This window comes from Cyphomyrmex costatus, unplaced genomic scaffold, assembly GCF_001594065.2.
Source record: "Cyphomyrmex costatus isolate MS0001 unplaced genomic scaffold, Ccosl1.0 scaffold474, whole genome shotgun sequence".
Lineage (NCBI taxonomy): Eukaryota > Metazoa > Arthropoda > Insecta > Hymenoptera > Formicidae > Cyphomyrmex > Cyphomyrmex costatus.
The window spans coordinates 2,122,744-2,141,946 of NW_017279009.1; the positions used below are offsets into that span (position 1 = coordinate 2,122,744).

The following is a 19,203-nucleotide window of genomic DNA, read 5'->3' on the forward strand; positions in this document are numbered from 1 at the left end:
TACTTTTAAACAAATTTCTCTTCAATTCGGATAAAACTACTCGGTATCACCACTTAGCAATCGTAAAATAATAAAGAACTTTAAATTTCTAATCAACTTTTTTCAGAAGAGAAATTTTTAATAACAAATATTTCGGTAAAACACATCGTTATTTATAAACGAGCTTGCCAGAAGCTCGTTATCTCGTTTAATCTATCTAGAAATAGCACAGCATCAACTTAAACCGTGACATTGTTTGTCACGATCTCATTGCAATTCCAAAAGAAGATATTTGCAGTGATAAGAATACGACGTATAGCATTCTGTTCCCCATACATGTATAACAGGTAAGTTCTGTGGAACACTGTTTAGTGTAGTATTTATGCTTGTTTACCCTAAGACAGATGTATAAGAGTTAAGATTTTGTGAAATATAATCGTGTAATTATACAATAATATTGTATATAACTTTCCATATATATCCGACCAATACTAAACAGATTCGAATAGACCGTCCCAAATTAACAATCGTAGTTCTTTTTTTTTTTTACTTTCAAGGGAGAATAATCTCGGACGATAGACTTTGATATACCACTGCTCATAAGCAGCACGCATATCCGATGAATGTATCGCGCGCGCGATCAAATATATGTCAAATGTTCACCAGATATCCGAGCTGTATGTGCAGCCGGTGTCGAGTCATAGAAAAATAATTGCGATCGTGCGGCAACTGCTCCTACTATGAAAGTACAAACTATAGTATGTCGCGATATTAGAAAACTGGGTGTTCTCGCATAGACGCGGTTTTTTGATCGATAATTCACTCGCCATTGGATTCCGTTACTTCCACTCATAAAATCGCAAAAAAACAAAGACTGCGTTCGACAGAAAAAGCAGCTTGGTGAGCACCTTTTGCAAAGGCATTGAATTACATTTTTATATTTGAGTTAAGGTAGAACCACTTCTCTAGATTTAAAAGTGTAACTCAATTAACACAAAGTGCTTATTAAACTACTTTTTCTGTTGAACGCAGTCAATGTAACATTTCGCAAAACTGACGCCGCTCTAATGTGTGTTATGGAGAAAAAGACGATATAAACTCTATCGTCTTCCTTTATAATACATTTCTTGTAATATAACTAAAAAAACTGGTGTTTTTTAGGGTTGAACTTCTTTGAAGAAGCATTTTTTTCGGCATTTCGTAAGATATCGATTCGATTCACCAATTTGACGATGTGACTGTCACAAAAAAATCGCAGGTACTAAATCCACCCGCATAAAATCGCAAACGCACATTTATCGATTCGTTTGTCGTGCTCCGATTTCATTTACTGTATAAGCGTTTCTGTTCTCTTACTTCCGGAATGGAAAATAACATCGGTCGTTTTGATGTCGAACCGAAGTCTTCTTTCCCGTCTTCTCGTAAAACGCGTCGCTTCTCTCTCTCTCTCTCTCTCTCTCATCGCGCCATATATAAATATTAAAGTTGTATACACTCAATATAATAGATAAACGTTTCGATATGATATATTAACAGTGAGCTAAGCACCGGGAAAGATTTTTTTAGATCGCGCGCGTACGGTTTTTATTTTTTCTACTTTATTGAAACTATATGTGGTCCTCTTCTTTGTTGCTCTGCGTCGCCGGCGTCGCCGGAGTGGGATCATCATGGAACATCGGGTTCTTCACCTCCATCTCGCCCGTCTTTAACAAAGTAATGTAAGTCGCTTTTAAGATAATATTCAAAATTAGGACAGATTTGAGATTCTGAGTTCTGAGACAAAAATTATCGTTCTTTATATGCTAAACTCACAGGTGCAAGTCCTGGGCATTCGTAAACGGTATAGTCACCCTCCTCATTCTCTTCATCGCTTTCCGCTTCCGAAAGAGAACCCGGATCCCTCGTTGCAGAAGTACGACTGCAGCAAATGTTAAACGTTATTTTCAAAATAATATTCTCTCCTATTTCTAAGATTTTTGTGAAATGGATATCGTCGAAAGATATGTTTACTTTTTAGCAACTATATCAAATATCCTAGACCATCTTTAAGAATGACCACATCTAAATTAAACTCACTTTTCCATAGCAATAATTTGTTGTTTCTGATGTTGGAAGTGATACATCTGAGCAGATTGGGCGAGCCTCTGATCACCAGAAGGTGATACATCTTTATTCGGTCCCGTCACACCATAAGCAGGATACTCTATATCCGCTGCAGCTTTTGCACCGCGTTGTAATCTGAAAAATATAATCCCGCGAAAAAATGAAACGCATGATGCTGTAAGATGCAAACTAAGCGACGAATTATTATCGGCATTACCTGCACCACGTTAAACTAATCAATACTAAAGCAAACATCGCAGCTGCACTGCAACCGGCCACAATGGCTGAAAATGTATACGAAATGTTACATTGGATCGCATAAATTGACAAAATCGAATAATTTTACAATTCTTATTTCGTTTTAGCTGCATACCAATAAAATAAATGTCATTGTTGAAGTCCTGATTTATGGGCACGATCACCGGATGAGGTCCCGCAAGTCCATCCGGTTCTGACACGTCGAGTCCTGCGGTTACATCCGTCTTCTGCTCAACATTCTGCATGTTGTCTTCATGTTTTGCCAATGTTCGCTCTTTATTCGCAATTTTTTCCTCTTTCGAATTTATCCTCGACGTGTCTTGCCAATCCAAATCATCTACGAGTTGCGCAAAAAAAAAAGTTTAATGCCATTCATAATTATTAAGAAAAAAAATAAAGACAGCTGACGGTAACTGTATTTGTCAACAGGTCAAAGTGATTTAAAAAGGGAGAGTTTAAAAAAAGAATGGATTAAATATAACGGAGTAATTATCGATGCTTGTACGGTCTGACGTAATTTAATCCTTCCAAGATTCTTAATAATAATGTTAACGTGTAAAGAATAGTATTCTCAAATTTGATTCCGTAAAAAGAAATTATTGTGTAAGACATAAATTAATTATGAATAAAAAATTAATAATAATAAAATAATTTATATTCTAGTAATCTTGAGATTTTTAAGAGAAAAAACTAAGAAAACGTATTTAAAAAATAACATTTTTTAAAGTTGATATTTCTTCTTTGTTAATTGTACATAAAAAAAATTAAATAATTTTTTCATTTTTGCTCAATTATTATGTATATAATACATATATTTTTTTAAATTAAAATATCAAAAAGTTGTCTAATTTTTCGAAGAAATATGGAAATGTTTGTGGGAAAATAGAAATTTCTTAATAAATCTTGCATGATCCTTTTCAGAATTACGTGCATCAACATCAAAAGCATTACTCTGAAGAATTCTAATAAAAGGCAAATCAATCAATCAAAGGAATCAAAGAAATGTTTACCTGATGAAAATGGTTCCTCGCCGTAGTATCTGGGATCATTCGGTTTCACCGCAAATGGATGCTCCTCCTTGCGATTCGAGTCATCGAATTTATACGTGAATTCTGGTTCGGTCGCTTCCGATGCAGCTGCCGTCGCTGGACGTATACGTGCTGTTTCCATTCCGCCTTCGTAATGCAACGTTCCATGATTGAAATCTACGTATTTTTCTCGGAAAGAGTCTAATGTGGACTCTATTGCATCTCTGTTCGCATCGAAAATTTTCCCGTACCGGAGGTCTTTGGAGAAACGGCCATCGTTTTCACTTGACTGTTTCTCTTCGGTGTAAGGCGGACGCTTGAGATCCAGGTTGTAATAAGACAAAAGATACTCCGGTTCCGTGATATGATTCTGACGATAAAGACGCGACAACCATGTCAAGAAATTCTGCTCCTTTCTATCGGATAGAAGTTTTAGAAGAACGTCGCGCTCCTCCTGATGGTCCAACAGATTGTTGTGTTTCTTGTGCATCGATGACAGGTACGTGGGCCGATGAAGACGCTGCTGAAGACGATGCGCTTCCAGATAACGGGCCAGTTTCAGCGCAACATCCTCCGACGTTTCCGGAAGCGCATCTATACGCAACATCAGTTTGAGAAAACAGAGAGTGTATATATTTTCACATTTATCGATTCATACAACCCTCTAATTATCAGCTTTATTCTAATATATTAAGTTTTAATATAAAATAACAATAAACAAAGGGACAAATAAGCTCACGCAAGGTTTTTGCGAATTATTCCGTTAAATCTTGATTTAAATGTGTTACATAAACATTTCGGTCTTCATTAGGCCATCTTCAATATGTTAATCATCTTACAAAAATTTGAAAGAATTATAAGTTATAAATACTTATCGTTCACACACATCCGTTTATATTTTTGGAAGAATTTTTTTGGTTCCAACAACTGTAGGTTGTTGTTTAATAAAAGCCGAAACGTTTATGTGACATATTTAAATAAAGATTTATCGGAATAATTCGCAAAAAAAGACTTTGCGTGGGCTTGAATGCTTCTTTATTTATTGTTGTTTATTAGAAAACTCTATTTTATTATTATCAGGAGACGCGGTAGCGTCTCCGGCCATGTTCAAAAAAACTGTGAACGCTACAAGTCTCTTATCCCGAGCCACCAAAGTCCATTTTTGGGAGGTATTCTAATATTCAAACTCGCCTTCGATATCAGACGAGAGATGAAAAATTTAATATATTAACGTATACTAGCTTTAATTCAGTAAATATTACAAACTAAAACAACGTGAATAGCGACTGTTATAAATTGAAATTATATCCGATTTGAAATTATTATCATCGAGTTTTCCTACCGTTTTCGTTATACATGTAATCGGGTTTCCTGTAGCCAAGATACGCTGGCGTTTTACGATAACACCGCCCAGCATATTCATTCGTATGCTAGTTAAACCTTTTTAAATGTATTTGTGTGTTATACGTATACATAAAATTTAAAACTTATATATAAATCATAATATGTCAATTGGTCATCAGTGAGAGTTGGAGCGAACTGTAATTGCATCACAAACAATCCCGCAATTTATTCTTGACCTTCAAGTCTTAATTACGCTTCGAGGACAGAAAACACTATAAATGATCATCGGATTATCCTTTCATTATTCTCGTTCACGCAATCTATAATAAAGGGATGGAAACTCTCGATATTGTTGTATAATACGAATTATATAATAAGTTTTTTTATACTACATATGTTAAAAAAATTTGAATTATACTGAATCCTTTAAAAGGAATCAGAAAGAGATAAAATTCTAAAATCATTTCATTCTATTCCGAATAATATTTTTCGATAATAAAAAATTATTTTTAATAATAAGAGGGTCACGATGATGGTTTATCATAAAAATTATAATAATTGTTTCTATTTTTTACCGCATTAAAATTCTAAATTAATACTGTAATAGAAACAATTTTTAGATATATATGCTATTTAACAAATTAGATCATCTTAATACCGCTGAAACATTCTTTGCCTCTTAACATATTTTTTTCTTTGCGAATCGATTAAGCAAATATATTTGTGCAAAACACTCAATCGATTATATTTTAACATTTAATGAATCAATCCTTACTAATTAAAAATAAAACGTGACTATTTTCAAAGGGCTACAAGTGGGTCTTCTTCGTGTCATTCCCCCTGAAGACGTTGTCTCCTAAAGGCCGTAGACTCTACCTTACTCACCCCGATAAAAGCTGAGCTCGCAGGTGGACAAGCTCAACAGGAACGGCATCAACGTCAGCCAAGTGCAGCCCCGTTGAGGGAGCATCCTCTCGTCGTCGTCGTCGTCGTCACTGCTGTTGGTCGGCTGCTAAGGGCCTTGCACAGGTCTTATCGTTTCTCTATTCGCGTCTCCATATGCGAGAGAGCACGTCACTTCATTCAGGGCGGACGGCGAGCTTGCGCGATTAGTGCGGCTTCGTTCAATCAATAACGACCAACTTTTACCCTCCCACATCAGCTACGTCTTGTTCCGACGTTGCGCGAGTACTCCGCACCGCGTTCCTCGAGAACGCGTTTTTCCTCCTCTTCCGCCTCCTCCTTCTCCTCCTATTGTCGTGTACCGCGCCGGCGATTAGCATGGGCGCATTAGGTGTCATTAAGCAGCTGCCATGTACCCCCACTACTCTGCACACCCGCATCCGCACATGTGAGGATTTGTTCCGTTTACAAGATTGTTGCGGTTCCGATTCATTTTATTTTGCCCGGACGTTCACCCTTTGGTTCATATCAGTAGAATAGAAATGTTTCTCTGAGTTCATAATATACTTTGGTAATGCAAAGTTTATTAGCTGTATATTTCAATGGTGAATGCTGATGGATTTCTTATGCTCCAGAACTATTGAGAGAAAACGAATATTGTTAAATATTAATAATAACGTCGAGACATTTCAAATTTCCATTTTGGATTTAAATGTTTAAAATAAGAAAATGATACGTGCCTTGAAAATGAATGTCCTTCTTAAAACACAACGTTTAATTTCGTAACAATCATTTATTTAATCGAGATACAGACAATCGAAATGAAAGTACATCAGTTCTTAACGTTTGATACGACCTCATCTTTTTGATTCCTTTGTATTCCTTTGATTTTGCTTTCAAATTATATCAATTCGCTATTTATTTACAGATAATCGTAATCTTTAATCACATCGATGGACTAACACATCTAATTAATAACATGTCACATAATTATGATTCGACATCTTATATACATCCAAAGTATATAAAAATTCTCATACTTTTATATTCTCTGCTTTTGTCAATTTGATTATTCATCATAATTGTAATCGAAGTAACAAGGCGGTACGAAAAATCGATTTAGCTCTAAATTTAACTATGCCAAATCGATGATTATGCTGCCTTAATTATCGTCCAACAGAGACTCATCCGTTACAAGCAATCGGATCGGTTTGCGTTTTTCCTCCATGTTTTGCTTTCGCCTGCGATTTATTACGCCGTCGGAAGCATCCATCATTCGTAATATTTGCGTTTGGTCCGAGCAGTCCACTGGTGCAACTGAAATGTCCCGTACTGCTCTAAACTTGCCACAATTGTTCAGATGCTCGTTTTCTAAACGGAAGAAGTTCCACACGAAACGTCTGTCAAAAAAACAAAAATTACGCGGTGACCCAGTTTCTTTTAATCGCAATGAAAATATATATATATTGCAGATTTTGTAATATATACGTTTACAAAAACTTCATATAAAATTCACTATGAACGTGCAAAATATTGCATAATGAAATAGCGTGCATTCAATAATCAAACAATATTGTACAGTAAAGTATAATAGTATTTTCGAATTTAAACATACGTATTTATAAATAAAACTAAAAAATATATATAAACATAAGTAAAAAATTAAAATAAAGAGACAAATTACAACGTATCAGACATCGTGATCATGGGTCTTCACTAATCCATCATCATTGTCATCTCTGTTATCGTCATTCTCGTTTACACTATCCATCAGATGAATTACGTGATCTTCATCGCGTCTAATGGGTCCTATGGAGATATCTCGTACCGCTCGGAACTTGCCTACGTTGTATAGATGCTCGTTCTCCAGTCGAAAGTAATTCCACAAGAACCTTCTACCGACTTATTAGTAAGGCACATTGATAAGCGATTAGATTGGCCAGTCTATCGTCGATTAAGTCGCTGCTTTCGACTTTCGACAATCAATTACTTCGTTACTATATAATCATTATCATAGAATCACAAGTAATTTTAATCTCGAATAATTGATTCTTAATTATATATCAATATTTTAGGTCAATCTAAATTTAAAAATAATTTTTTTTTAATTTATTAATTTTACTTTTTTTTAAATTTATAAGTTTGAAATACAGTCTAAACAACTCGTTTCTAAGTTCATATATAATATTTTTTTGGGTTTTATTTTTAAAGTATGGAAACATTTAAGAATTATATGTGCATATAGCGTGCGTGCAAAAATGCATAAACTTAAATATTAATACTTTATTAAGCATAACAAAACAACGATAAAAATCGACGACTTGCAATCATTGAACTAGTACAACCATTTTTCGCATCAATTTTAACATATTCTCTACATGCATTTAGTATTAAAATACGAATATAGAATAGAAACATATATTTACCTGAAAACTTCTAACGGGGCAACTATAGAAACCATAAGATCCGCGTGAATATATCCCATTTCTGTTAGAGATAAAGAAAATGCCCATCCAAATCGTAAGATAAAATCTTCGACCATCGCAAAGTAGTAATAATACTGCAAAATGAAAAAAGCTGTGATATCATCAATTAAATAAACAGTTAATATATAAAATATATTAATATGCTATTGATATTAGTATTAATATCTACACGTATAATATAATAGAATTTAATGTGAAGAAAACATACAGGTGACGAATAAACTATCTCTTCTCTGAGAAACTTATTTTCTCCAGCACTGCTATCAAAGAGGCCCCAATCCAATTTTACATCCCATGTATATGTAAAACAGGAACTCACTACACTGACTGTCAGCCATAAGTAAAAGTAGGGATTTTCAGTAGACAGTGCGTAGTATTCTATTTAATGGAACAACCCGTTGAGTTAAGAAATAAACAATACTTAATTCATTGTCTAGGCAAAGTACTCACTCTTGTTTGTCAAATGCAAATAGGCGAAAATAACCACAAAGAAGCTTGTTGCATACTTGACCGCATTTAATAAATGCGGAAAGGTCTCCTTCGTATCTCGATAACGCCTAAGACATTGTGCAAATCGAAACCACGCCGGTAAACATACCACAAACGGTCTCATCGATAGTTCGCGCATTATGCAAGTGTCTGTATCTATTCAAAAAAGAGAAATATGGATGTGTTAGATATCGAATATATCGATTAGAGATATAAATACAATAATAATATAAAGAGAAGAGAAGGGAGTTTATAATATGAAAATGTTACATACAGTAACTATAGTGTGGCAAATAAATAATTCTTTGTATCTAATTAATTACTGACCTGTAACGTCAGTCCAGGAAGAATTTTGAATATAGAAACAGACAAAATATTGAAAGTCTAAAAAGACCGTGTGAAGAGAATTGAGCTGATCAGCGAGCCAAAAATCCGCAAAATTCACATAAAAAAACGGTGCGCAAAATACGCGACCCAGAACACGCAGCGTCCAAAATCTTGCCTCATGTCTTAGAGTCTTGGTGGGATTGAATAAGAATAGTGCCAACAGCGCATAAAATAACATCTATAAAAAATTACATTAATTAATTCTTTCAGAATTGTTTACATTATGAAAAATTGATTATTTGTCATACTTAAGATTTTCATGATACTTTTGAAAAATAAATATCGATAAAGATCGAACTTATATATAGGAACATGCGTGACCTTACTGGTTGAACAAATGGTGGTATACCCAATGTATCACTGTACAGAAAACCCAAAATGGACATGGACCAAACCAGACCGAGTATGGTTGCCATTTCGATGATATGCTGAAATTACAAATATATACATAAATTTCGCGATATCAATAATATATTTTTAATCATAATATATTAATACAAAAGATAATGTGATGTTGATTTGTTGTTTGATTGTGCAACTAATTGATAAATCCTGTTAGTATTTCAAAATTAGTCATATATCTTACTACAATCTAAAATATTGATTTAGTTTGTCATAAAACCTGTTCTGACAAATGGTTGCGTGGATCAAGTTCAAATATCAGCACATGGTTTACGCCAGAAGATCTCCAGCCATAAACATTGATTCCCATCAAAAAGAGGAACTCTATCATAAGAAGTGGCCCACGATAAATTCGACATAATACCGTCCAGTTATCCTTCTTTTTATATCGCATAGCTGAAAAATCGAAGTCAATGTAATGCAAATAAAAGGGAAAAATTTTCATTCTGCTTACCGGATAATATCACAGCTATAAAAAGTATGACAAAAGCACCGGAAAAAAGACCGACTTTAAATGTAATCCAAGGAGAGAGCTGCTCTCCAAGTGGAGGCACTCTAAGTCGTTTCATAGCTCTTTGACGATCGCCATGCTCCAGATCTCGAGTGACTACAGCCTCGGTCTCTACAATCAGTCTATCTATATCCTTGCGTGTATGGAAAATCGCCGTATCAACGTGTTCTGCACGCCATTTGCCACCAAAGTCTACATTCAAAAGCTACAAAAAAATATCCATTGCTTCGTATATATCTTACTTACGTTTCTCGAACATATATAATTTACAGTTTAATTTTTATTCTACATTTAAATTATTTGTATATATAAATTGTATACATAAATTTAAACGTAAAGTTTAATAAATCTACATACTTTGTCATGTTTTTTCAAAATTTTCCTGAATCCAGTGAAATTCAAGTCTTGGTAATTTTGAAGTAGAATAAGAAAAAGGTAAAATTCAGAAAAAGCTAATTTCAACTCTTGAAGTTTGCGTGCCGATACCGGTTTCTTGTGAAGGATGTGACTGCGATAGCGTGCCTTACGACTTTGGGCATCCTCGGAAACTGATAAGATCTCGCTCAGCTCGTTGTTAAGCGTGGCAAATCTACGTGTAGCTTCTGCTAGCTTTTCTGAAAATAGAACATGTTTCTCACTCGTCTTACACTTAGTAACTATATTATGTCAGATAAAAATATTTCAAATGTCAATTGGTCTTACCAGAATAAAAGGTGTTTATTTTTGTCAACTCCTTGTCACAATAATGGAAAAACTTCTCATCAAACTTGCTGTAGAAGCTATCTAAAACGTATGGTTCGCTTACATCTGCGGATGGAGCCTGCTCTACTGCAGCATACAGCAGAGCTTTCATTTCCTGTGAATAATTACATGACATAAAGCATTGTGTAAATTTCGTGTAATTGGTTGAGATAATAAATGTTAAAATACAGAAATAGAGAAAAGCAAAATAAAGAAAGATGTGGCAATGGATTTTTTAAATAATAAAGATAATTAATATTCTCTATAATACATATATAATATACAAAAGATATATGTATAGAAAATGAAATTTCCTTCTGTGATAAAATAAAATGTAAACACTGTATATGAAAATTTTTAATATTGAAAGCACACACCTCGTAGTTGATATACTGTTTTCTCCATTCCGGTGTGATATGAGCACTTAGATGTTCCGCGAATTTCATGGTGAGGAAGAAAAAGTAGAGAAGGAAGAAGAATACGTCGTGTCAGCGGTTACACGACGATTCTATGTAAACAGGATACTTGAACTGACATATACTTATCAAGATCGTATCGAATTATATATTTAAAGCCATAGATTCTCCAGGCAACGCATGTTTCGCATGTATTGTGACTTGTAGGTTATGTCACGTCATAACCTGTGCGCGGTTTCTTTAGAAAATTGACACAATAACCAAGTCTTTTTCGCAGTGTTATTATAAGATATTACAAATTATTTTTATATATACTGTTGTGTTCTGTATTAAAAAATGAAGAAAACTTCTTGTAAAGATTATGACACATAGTAAACAATTTGTGATCCACGTGTATATGTTGCAATAAATTTTTTAATATTTTCTCTTGTTTCTGTACAGGTATTCAAATATTTTGATGAGAAACATGCTGAGGAATGTAAACTGAGTGTTAGATTGTAAATGCAATTTTTTAAATTAAATATGGTAAACTTAATTCTATCAAGAGTGCGTTGCACAAGTTTTATTTCCTTACGATATGTAAGTATGACATGACGTCTATAAATCGAATTTATATATATTTAAAAGAATTGACACACAATAATGAAATCTGTATTTAGTTTTCAGCAAAACCAAAAGTTGTACTTGATGATACAGTATGTACTTTAATCTCTAATAATGAAATAAAATATAGGCATCATCCAGGTATTGTTATTCCTAGAACACCAGTGTTTCCACAGTGGGCATTAAAAGAAATACATAATATTTTGAAAGGTATAGATTGTATACATGTATACACATCTAGTTCTTACGTTTAAAATATTGATAAAATATTTTATCGTTAATTAATTGTTTTGTAATATCATAGTATTTTATTGTTAATTTGTAACACTATATTTCTAGAGAAACAAATAGTCTTGAAAGAACTTAAAGAGAGTACAAAGAAGTTAATACAGCACTTGAATAATCGTCATCCACCATTAGAACAATACGAGTTACCAGAAAAATTACAGAAAGTAGAAGAGCATTTGAATATTAATAACCAAAATGAAAAGATATTAATAGAGGACATAGATTTTCTAAAAGATGCAAAGTCCAGGATGATTTTGAAGCAACATGTTTATAACTGGCAACCAATACAATTTGATAAATTCACTTCCGTGACATACCTGGTCGGTAGAAGTGTTCAGAATTATGCGGTTTTGCGTAAAATTTTTGATGAAATTAAATTACGCGACAAGAATTTTAAGCCTCAAACATTGTTCGACTTTGGCTCTGGTGTTGGCACAGTCATGTGGTAAATATAAAAGTAAACTATATTGGATGATTTTAAAAACCTAGAATATATAGTACGAAATTGATTAATATAACATTAAAGAATTTTTTTTTTTTTTAATTCTATAGGGCAGCATCTGAGATCTGGTCGAAAACGTTAAAAGAATATTTTTGCATTGAAATATCGGAATCCATGATTGAATTGTCGGAAAGATTAGTGAAAGCTACCAATCCAAAAATCAAAGAAGTTTTCTATCGTCAATATTTTCCTATCTCGATGAATGTAAGAATGTAATATAAAATGGTATACATATTAAAGTTTTTGCTAAGAAAATGTATAATTTTATATCTCTATTATTTTTAGCGAACATACGATATCGTAGTGAGTGCGTACTCTTTGTTTGAGTTATCGGGTATGGAATCACGTATCGAGACATTATTAAAGCTTTGGTTAAAGACTAACAACTATTTAATTATTGTAGAAGAAGGAACTAATGCAGGTTTCAAAGTAGGCATATTCAATTGTTATAATTTAACTATATATATTTTTTTTTTTAAATTCTCATTCTTGTTTCTCTTTTTTTGAAAGCTAGTAAATGAAGCGCGAGATTTCATCCTCAAATACACAAATTCGAAACGCAGACATGACATACAATTTGCTCATGTTTTTTCACCTGTAAGTATCTGTTAGATAAGAAATCCGAACGTAATGTATTAATTGTATCTCTTATATTATTGCAATTTAGTGTCCACATGATTTGAAGTGTCCAAGATTTGCCAACGACAATACTCCATGCAATTCAAGCGTTCTGTATCACCCATTGCAATTTATGGGCGGTCGGCAACATAAATCAGAACGGTATTCTTATGTTGTCTTAAAGAAAAGTAAGTAAGAATGAAAAATAAAAGAGTAACATAAACAAAATTGAAACAATTTAAATCATGTCTTAGAAATTATACATTAAAGGCATTTTACCTGGCATCTTTAAAACATTGTAATTTTTATTTTTGTTTTTTAATTTACTGACAGATTCTACAAATATATACAAATATGAGACACATGTTTCGCGAAAAAAAATTTGAGATTTTTTTTGTGAAGTTATTCACACTTATAAGTTGTAGAAATTCATAAATAACGTCGCTCATACAAACATTCAAATTATTATATCATTGAACCATTAGTCGTACAAAAAAATCTCAAATTTTTTTCGCGGAACATGTGTCTTATTTATCTATAGAATATATCAGCAAATTAACAAAAAAAATAAAAATTACGATATTTCAAAGGTGCCCGGTTTGACGTGGAATACCTCATTGGCAGTGAAAATTTATCGAGACGTTGCGTATATCCTTTTCAATACAAAAATACAAGATACATTTCTTTTCATAGGCAAACGTCCTGAGAATGATGAGCAATGGCCAAGGATCGTGCGAACTGTACTAAAACGTTCTAATCACACGATCTGTCGCATGTGCACCAACAGTGGAGAGCTGAAAGAGGAGATATTTACAAAATACAAAAATGGAAAGTATGTATCTATTAAATTGTGTTTGAGTGTACAATTATATGAAATCTCTTTATTACCAGGCATATGTACCGTTGTGCGAGAGAGAGTGAATGGGGCGACAGATTACCTATTCATTATGAACAACAGCAAGAAAATGTAGAAGAAACTGAAACAGTTAGTGAAACGGCTACTGAAAATGAGAATACGTTGAATGAAGAAATAAAGTTTCATTAAACGTTTTTAATTTGTTTTTTTTTTATCATATGCATGCATGCATTCCTTCAAATTTTATTAAATAATTATAAAAATCTAATATATAAAGAGAGCGATAAAGATTTCGATTTATTTAGGAAAATTGTTAAATAGTAATCTATATATTTTTATAATAAAGGAACAATTCTAATATATAGAATTCTTTTTTTTCTTTTTGTATTGAGGCTTCAATTATTTTTAAATAATAATTCGCTATATTAAATTGTATACCGCCAAAATTGTAGCGCATCAGATTTTTATAAAAAAATTTACCACTTTTCTGTTTCGATTAAACATTAATTTAAAACTCGCTGATCATTATATTGATGCTAAAACATCGATTTTGCGAGAAGCATGCGTGATGAAGAGGGGCATTTAAAAGCGGACCGAAGACTGGTCCACGGCCAGTCCCGCTTATACAACGGACGAGAAAATTTCTCCACAAGTGCAAGGTAAGGTAAATTCAAAGTTCGCAAAAGGAAGAGCCGATCCTCCAGTAATTCTCTTCAAAGTTTTTCTCTTACGGTGCACTTAGCAGAATGATTTTTAAGTAATATAATTTTATTTATTTGTCCGATGTATAAAATATTTATTTATTTATATAACGATTTTTGTAATCAATAAAATTTATTATTGTGTGAAAAGAATAAGTGTTATAAAGATGAGAGATCTCTCGTCAAATTTCGCTATGATATTTCGAATACTGGTAAAAAACAATTCAAAAAATAAGGAGCAAAGAGCCGATAATATAATAAAATTAAACCTTTAATTTAAATATAATGTAGCTACAATTCAACATCAACAAACATTTCGACTCCGATCGAGTCATTTTGAACATGACCTGATCGGATTCGAAACGTTTGTTGATGTTGAATTGTAGCTACATTATATTTAAATTAAAGGTTTAGTTTTGTTATATTATCAGCTCTTTGCCCCTTATTATTTGAATTTTATTTTATACTTATGGAGCTTTATATTAACTATTACTAGTAAACAATTTTTAAGTTTTAATTTAATTAGAGATTTAATTTAATTTTTAATTTAATTAATTTTTAGAAAAACCGATATTAAAAAATATTTTACGTTTTTCTTTTTAAACTTTATCTGATATATGTAATATTGTAAGAGTAAAGCAAAATATGTGCGTACTATATCTTAATTTGTGAAAAAAAATACAATTTAAAGGATTACAACTTTTTTAAACATAATTTTCAAATAAAATATATAAATTGAACACTGTGTGTGTGTGTGTGCAAGTATTTATAATAATTCAAATCAGTGCGTTTTATATTATATCTCAATTAATCTTAGAAACAATTAACAGTTTGAAAAAAGAGATCGCAACTTAGATATAATTTGCAAATAATATAGGTATATAAATGTATATAAAAATTATAAATGTAAGATATGTAAATTGAAATATACACAAGTGTTTGTAATAATTCGAATCAATGCATCGTGCACGTTGTAATACTCCGAATGCATCAAGAGATGCCAGCTTGAATTCTAAAGTGGATGAAGTTGAAATAAAATAAGAATTCGAAAGTGACGATGAGTACCTTGCAATAAAAGTGCTAAAATATGCATCGATTACGCAACAACTTATGGAATAATAAGGGTGACGGCGCATTTGCGCAAGTAATGTGCCGATTCTTCCGTATGCAACTTTCTCTTACGAGAGTACAAGTGTTTCACTTTTCTCTCCGAAACTCGTTTATTATCTTGTATTTGTGCGTGCATTTGTATCAATGTGAGTGCATATCCGATCGGGAATACAAAATACCGATATAAATACCGATTGCACGAACTTAATGTCTAGTAAAAGTAGGCGACTCGAAAAAAAATGGGAGAAAACATATTTCCTGAAATTTATAAAAGCAGATCTGTTCCACAATTATTGGATATATTTTGCTTCTTTTTGTGTTATTTTTATCTCCATTTTTTTAAAAAGTTAACATCGCTAAATAAAAAACGTATTTATTAATTTTACGTAAATTCTGTGTATCTTTAATTATATATATAAAATTTAAAAAAGAAATATAAAGAATATTTTGCGTATGATTGTCCTTTTAATATTTATTATATTATTGATCGTATTATGTTACGAATATTTCATGAATATATGTTACAGATTAGATTTATAAAATGCTCGTCACAGCGATGTTACTGGTGATACTCATACTGTTATTGCTATATTTAAACTGTCAAAAACCGAAAGGATACCCACCAGGTAAAAATCGAGTCTTGTTAAAAAAAAAATCCTTCTTTTCTTCTTGTTTTATTTTATAATTAATATTTTTTATTATCTTCAGGTCCAAGATGGTGGCCCATTCTGGGCTGTGCGTTGGAAATAGCACGTATCCGTCAAGAGACCGGATATCTCTTCAAGACTTGTTCGACGCTTTGCAAAAAATACGGTCCTGTGGTGGGCCTGAAGATCGGCCAGGACCGCATCGTCATTGTGAATGATATAGAGAGCATACGAGCAATGTTGACCAACAAGGATTGTGACGGCAGACCAAACGGACCATTTTTTAAAGCCAGGACTTGGGGTGTCACGCTGGGTAACTATCTGTTTAGAAAATAAATAAAATATATGTTGAATTTGAAAGATAATTATATGATAAAACTTGTGATCAGGTCTCCTCGTAGTAGATGACAAACTATGGGTGGAACAACGGCGTTTCGTCATACGACATTTAAGAGACTTTGGTTTTGGTCGTACCAGCATGGTCACAATAATCGAGGATGAGGCGTTAAAGCTGGTAGAACATTTCAAAAAAATGCTTAAAAACAATTATGAAACTGCTGATGCACGAAAAATTAAAACGATAAATAATAACAATATTGGTCAGATATATAAGCTGCAGAAAGATCCGAAAAACAAACTGAACGAATCGGAGATATATGATGAATTTCATGTACTCAAAAATAAAATCGCTAATCGTAAACTTCGTACAGTGGCGGACTTGTACATGAAGGCTGAAGATTACGAGGAAGTCAGAAAAGTCTCCCAAACTACAGGAATGATCATATCGATGCATGACGCCTTTGGTGTGACTGTATTAAACACACTTTGGAGGATGATGGCTGGTAGAAGGTTCGTAATCAATCACACGGATTATTTTTATCCTTCCGCTATAAAATCTAAAAAACATAAAGAATTTATTGTTAACGTCGATAATTTCTATTTTTTACAGGTACGATCCTGGTGACAAGGAACTTACGCATTTACAACAAATCCTTACAAAGCTCTTGAATGAAATCGACATGATCGGCGCGCCTTTCAGTCAGTTTCCATTATTACGTTTTATCGCTCCGGAAATGTCTGGTTACAAAGCATTTGTAGAAACACATCAAGAACTTTGGGCATTTTTAAAAGTGAGTGGACACGATGTATCATTATCGATGTATCATTAGATCATTTTACAAACAAGTTCGTCTGGATGTTCCAAGATAATTATTAAAAGTTAATAATTCCTATTTTAGGATGAATTGTATAATCATAAAAACACATTTTTATCAAATGCACCGCGAGATTTGATGGATGTCTACCTGAATGTGCTAAATTCGAAAGATTGTAGCGATACATTTTCTGGTACTTAAAAGCATACAATTTATAAATACATTATTACCACTAAATAATAGTTTTATACAATAATATAATTTCAGAGTCCCAGTTATTGGCAATCTGTGTGGATCTCTTCATAGCAGGCTCTGAGACAACTTCGAAAGCACTTGGCTTCGGATTTTTAAATCTAATATTGAACCCGCAGATTCAAAGGAAGGCACACGAAGAGATAGATAGAGTTACTGGCCGTAAAAGATTTCCCACGTTGGATGACAAACCAAAGTAAACAACGTTGTAATCACTCTCGCATATCTATAATTACGGAAGAATTAATCGCTAACAAGAATTATTTTGCATCGAATATTAATTATATTATTTTTTAGAATGCCATATGTTGAAGCCATCGTTCTGGAGTCCATGAGAGTATTCGTTGGCCGCACTTTGAGCGTACCACATAGAGCATTAAAAGATACTTCTATCGTCGGTCATAAGATACCAAAAGTAATATTATCATTTTATAAATTAATAAGATAAATAATATTATAAGTAACATATGTAAAATATGTGCGTATCATCGCTTTCAGGACACAATGCTTGTTGTAAATTTCAATAGAATACTCATGGATGAATCCTGGGACGATCCGGAGGATTTTCGACCGGAGAGATTCCTCGATAATAATGGCAATATTATTACGCCAGAAAAATATTTTCCTTTTGGCATCGGTATGTTTCCTTCTCCTTTATGTATATACATATATATATTATTATAAAACTCTCTTATAATTATATATCAAATTTAAATACAATCATAAGCTCGATCCCACAAGTGTGAATAATTTACATCTTACAGGCAGACACCGTTGCATGGGAGAAACATTAGCTAGAAGCAACATTTTCATCATAACAGCCACGCTGCTACAGACATTCAACTTCTCAGTGGTACCCGGTGAGCCACGACCAACCACGCAAGACTTTGTGGACGGTGTCACAGCTGGTCCTAAACCGTACAGAGCATTAGTTTCTCTGAGAATGTAAGCTAAACATTTGACTGAAGCATTATTTCCATAATGAATCTTGTCTCAAACTTAATGCCATTTTAAATAATTATTAACGATAAGAGTATTCTTTTTTTAATCTCTCGAGTTAATGAATTTTTGTATACAGACTGTAAGATAAAATACATAGCATTAATTTTGATATATAACGTTTGTCACAAAAATATATTTTTATTATTATTGTTATATATAAGAGTATACAGACAGACATATGTACATACAATATATAAAGAAAACTACGCGAAATAAATAACTGTGTTCGTACATTAGAAGAATATAGTCTTCGTATCACTTTTTGTCCATCAAACAAACATTTGAATCGACATCCTCGCGTCGCATGTTTGACAATAATTATATCAATGCGAATTGCATGGGATCATATTCATCTGAATGTGAACCATAAGTTTTATACGCTAAGAATTCACACACGAGTGAATTAATAGCGAACATTGAGAG

General features: G+C 32.8%; 4 protein-coding genes across 4 annotated transcripts; 2 read left to right on the top strand and 2 right to left on the bottom strand.

Moving 5' to 3' along the window:
• Window positions 1–105: 105 nt before the first annotated feature.
• On the bottom strand, window positions 106–5,885 carry LOC108777909 (uncharacterized). The gene is made up of 7 exons (XM_018544905.1): window positions 5,598–5,885; window positions 3,351–3,962; window positions 2,456–2,677; window positions 2,300–2,366; window positions 2,056–2,217; window positions 1,792–1,897; window positions 106–1,682 (listed from the first exon to the last, which is right to left on the bottom strand). Exons 1-7 carry the CDS (start codon window positions 5,680–5,682, stop codon window positions 1,587–1,589), a joined length of 1,350 nt encoding a protein of 449 aa, XP_018400407.1. The 5' UTR covers window positions 5,683–5,885; the 3' UTR covers window positions 106–1,586.
• An 892-nt stretch (window positions 5,886–6,777) lies between these two features.
• Window positions 6,778–11,269, bottom strand: LOC108777981 (xenotropic and polytropic retrovirus receptor 1). Its single transcript, XM_018545015.1, has 11 exons — window positions 11,009–11,269; window positions 10,593–10,746; window positions 10,248–10,504; window positions 9,834–10,095; window positions 9,600–9,775; window positions 9,304–9,405; window positions 8,918–9,155; window positions 8,552–8,746; window positions 8,310–8,479; window positions 8,042–8,175; window positions 6,778–7,015 (listed from the first exon to the last, which is right to left on the bottom strand). Exons 1-11 carry the CDS (start codon window positions 11,075–11,077, stop codon window positions 6,778–6,780), a joined length of 1,995 nt encoding a protein of 664 aa, XP_018400517.1. The 5' UTR covers window positions 11,078–11,269.
• A 343-nt stretch (window positions 11,270–11,612) lies between these two features.
• Window positions 11,613–14,103, top strand: LOC108777877 (methyltransferase-like protein 17, mitochondrial). Its single transcript, XM_018544860.1, has 10 exons — window positions 11,613–11,626; window positions 11,707–11,742; window positions 11,808–11,860; window positions 11,990–12,383; window positions 12,491–12,644; window positions 12,726–12,869; window positions 12,951–13,037; window positions 13,108–13,246; window positions 13,752–13,890; window positions 13,950–14,103. The coding sequence occupies exons 2-10, from the start codon at window positions 11,735–11,737 to the stop codon at window positions 14,101–14,103; spliced, it is 1,272 nt and encodes a 423-aa protein (XP_018400362.1). The 5' UTR covers window positions 11,613–11,626; window positions 11,707–11,734.
• Window positions 14,104–16,266: 2,163 nt separating this feature from the next.
• On the top strand, window positions 16,267–18,775 carry Cyp303a1 (Probable cytochrome P450 303a1). The gene is made up of 9 exons (XM_018544942.1): window positions 16,267–16,351; window positions 16,434–16,685; window positions 16,762–17,221; window positions 17,322–17,502; window positions 17,611–17,719; window positions 17,794–17,974; window positions 18,076–18,193; window positions 18,277–18,415; window positions 18,543–18,775. The coding sequence occupies exons 1-9, from the start codon at window positions 16,267–16,269 to the stop codon at window positions 18,725–18,727; spliced, it is 1,710 nt and encodes a 569-aa protein (XP_018400444.1). The 3' UTR covers window positions 18,728–18,775.
• Window positions 18,776–19,203: the final 428 nt, after the last annotated feature.

Coding starts and splice junctions, on each gene's coding strand:
- LOC108777909 (XM_018544905.1), bottom strand. CDS start 5,682: ATGCTCCCTCAACGGGGCTGCACTTGGCTGACGTTGATGCCGTTCCTG. Junction 3,963..5,597: donor CGAGCTCAGCTTTTATCGGG/GTGAGTAAGGTA, acceptor TGTTGCGTATAG/ATGCGCTTCCGGAAACGTCG. Junction 1,683..1,791: donor AATGCCCAGGACTTGCACCT/GTGAGTTTAGCA, acceptor ACTTTGTTAAAG/ACGGGCGAGATGGAGGTGAA.
- Cyp303a1 (XM_018544942.1), top strand. CDS start 16,267: ATGCTCGTCACAGCGATGTTACTGGTGATACTCATACTGTTATTGCTA. Junction 17,503..17,610: donor AACTTTGGGCATTTTTAAAA/GTGAGTGGACAC, acceptor TTCCTATTTTAG/GATGAATTGTATAATCATAA. Junction 18,194..18,276: donor TCGGTCATAAGATACCAAAA/GTAATATTATCA, acceptor CATCGCTTTCAG/GACACAATGCTTGTTGTAAA.
- LOC108777981 (XM_018545015.1), bottom strand. CDS start 11,077: ATGAAATTCGCGGAACATCTAAGTGCTCATATCACACCGGAATGGAGA. Junction 8,747..8,917: donor TTCCTGGACTGACGTTACAG/GTCAGTAATTAA, acceptor TTTTTTGAATAG/ATACAGACACTTGCATAATG. Junction 7,016..8,041: donor GCCCCGTTAGAAGTTTTCAG/GTAAATATATGT, acceptor TTTTTTTGACAG/ACGTTTCGTGTGGAACTTCT.
- LOC108777877 (XM_018544860.1), top strand. Junction 13,038..13,107: donor TTGCTCATGTTTTTTCACCT/GTAAGTATCTGT, acceptor ATTGCAATTTAG/TGTCCACATGATTTGAAGTG. Junction 13,247..13,751: donor TTATGTTGTCTTAAAGAAAA/GTAAGTAAGAAT, acceptor TTCTTTTCATAG/GCAAACGTCCTGAGAATGAT.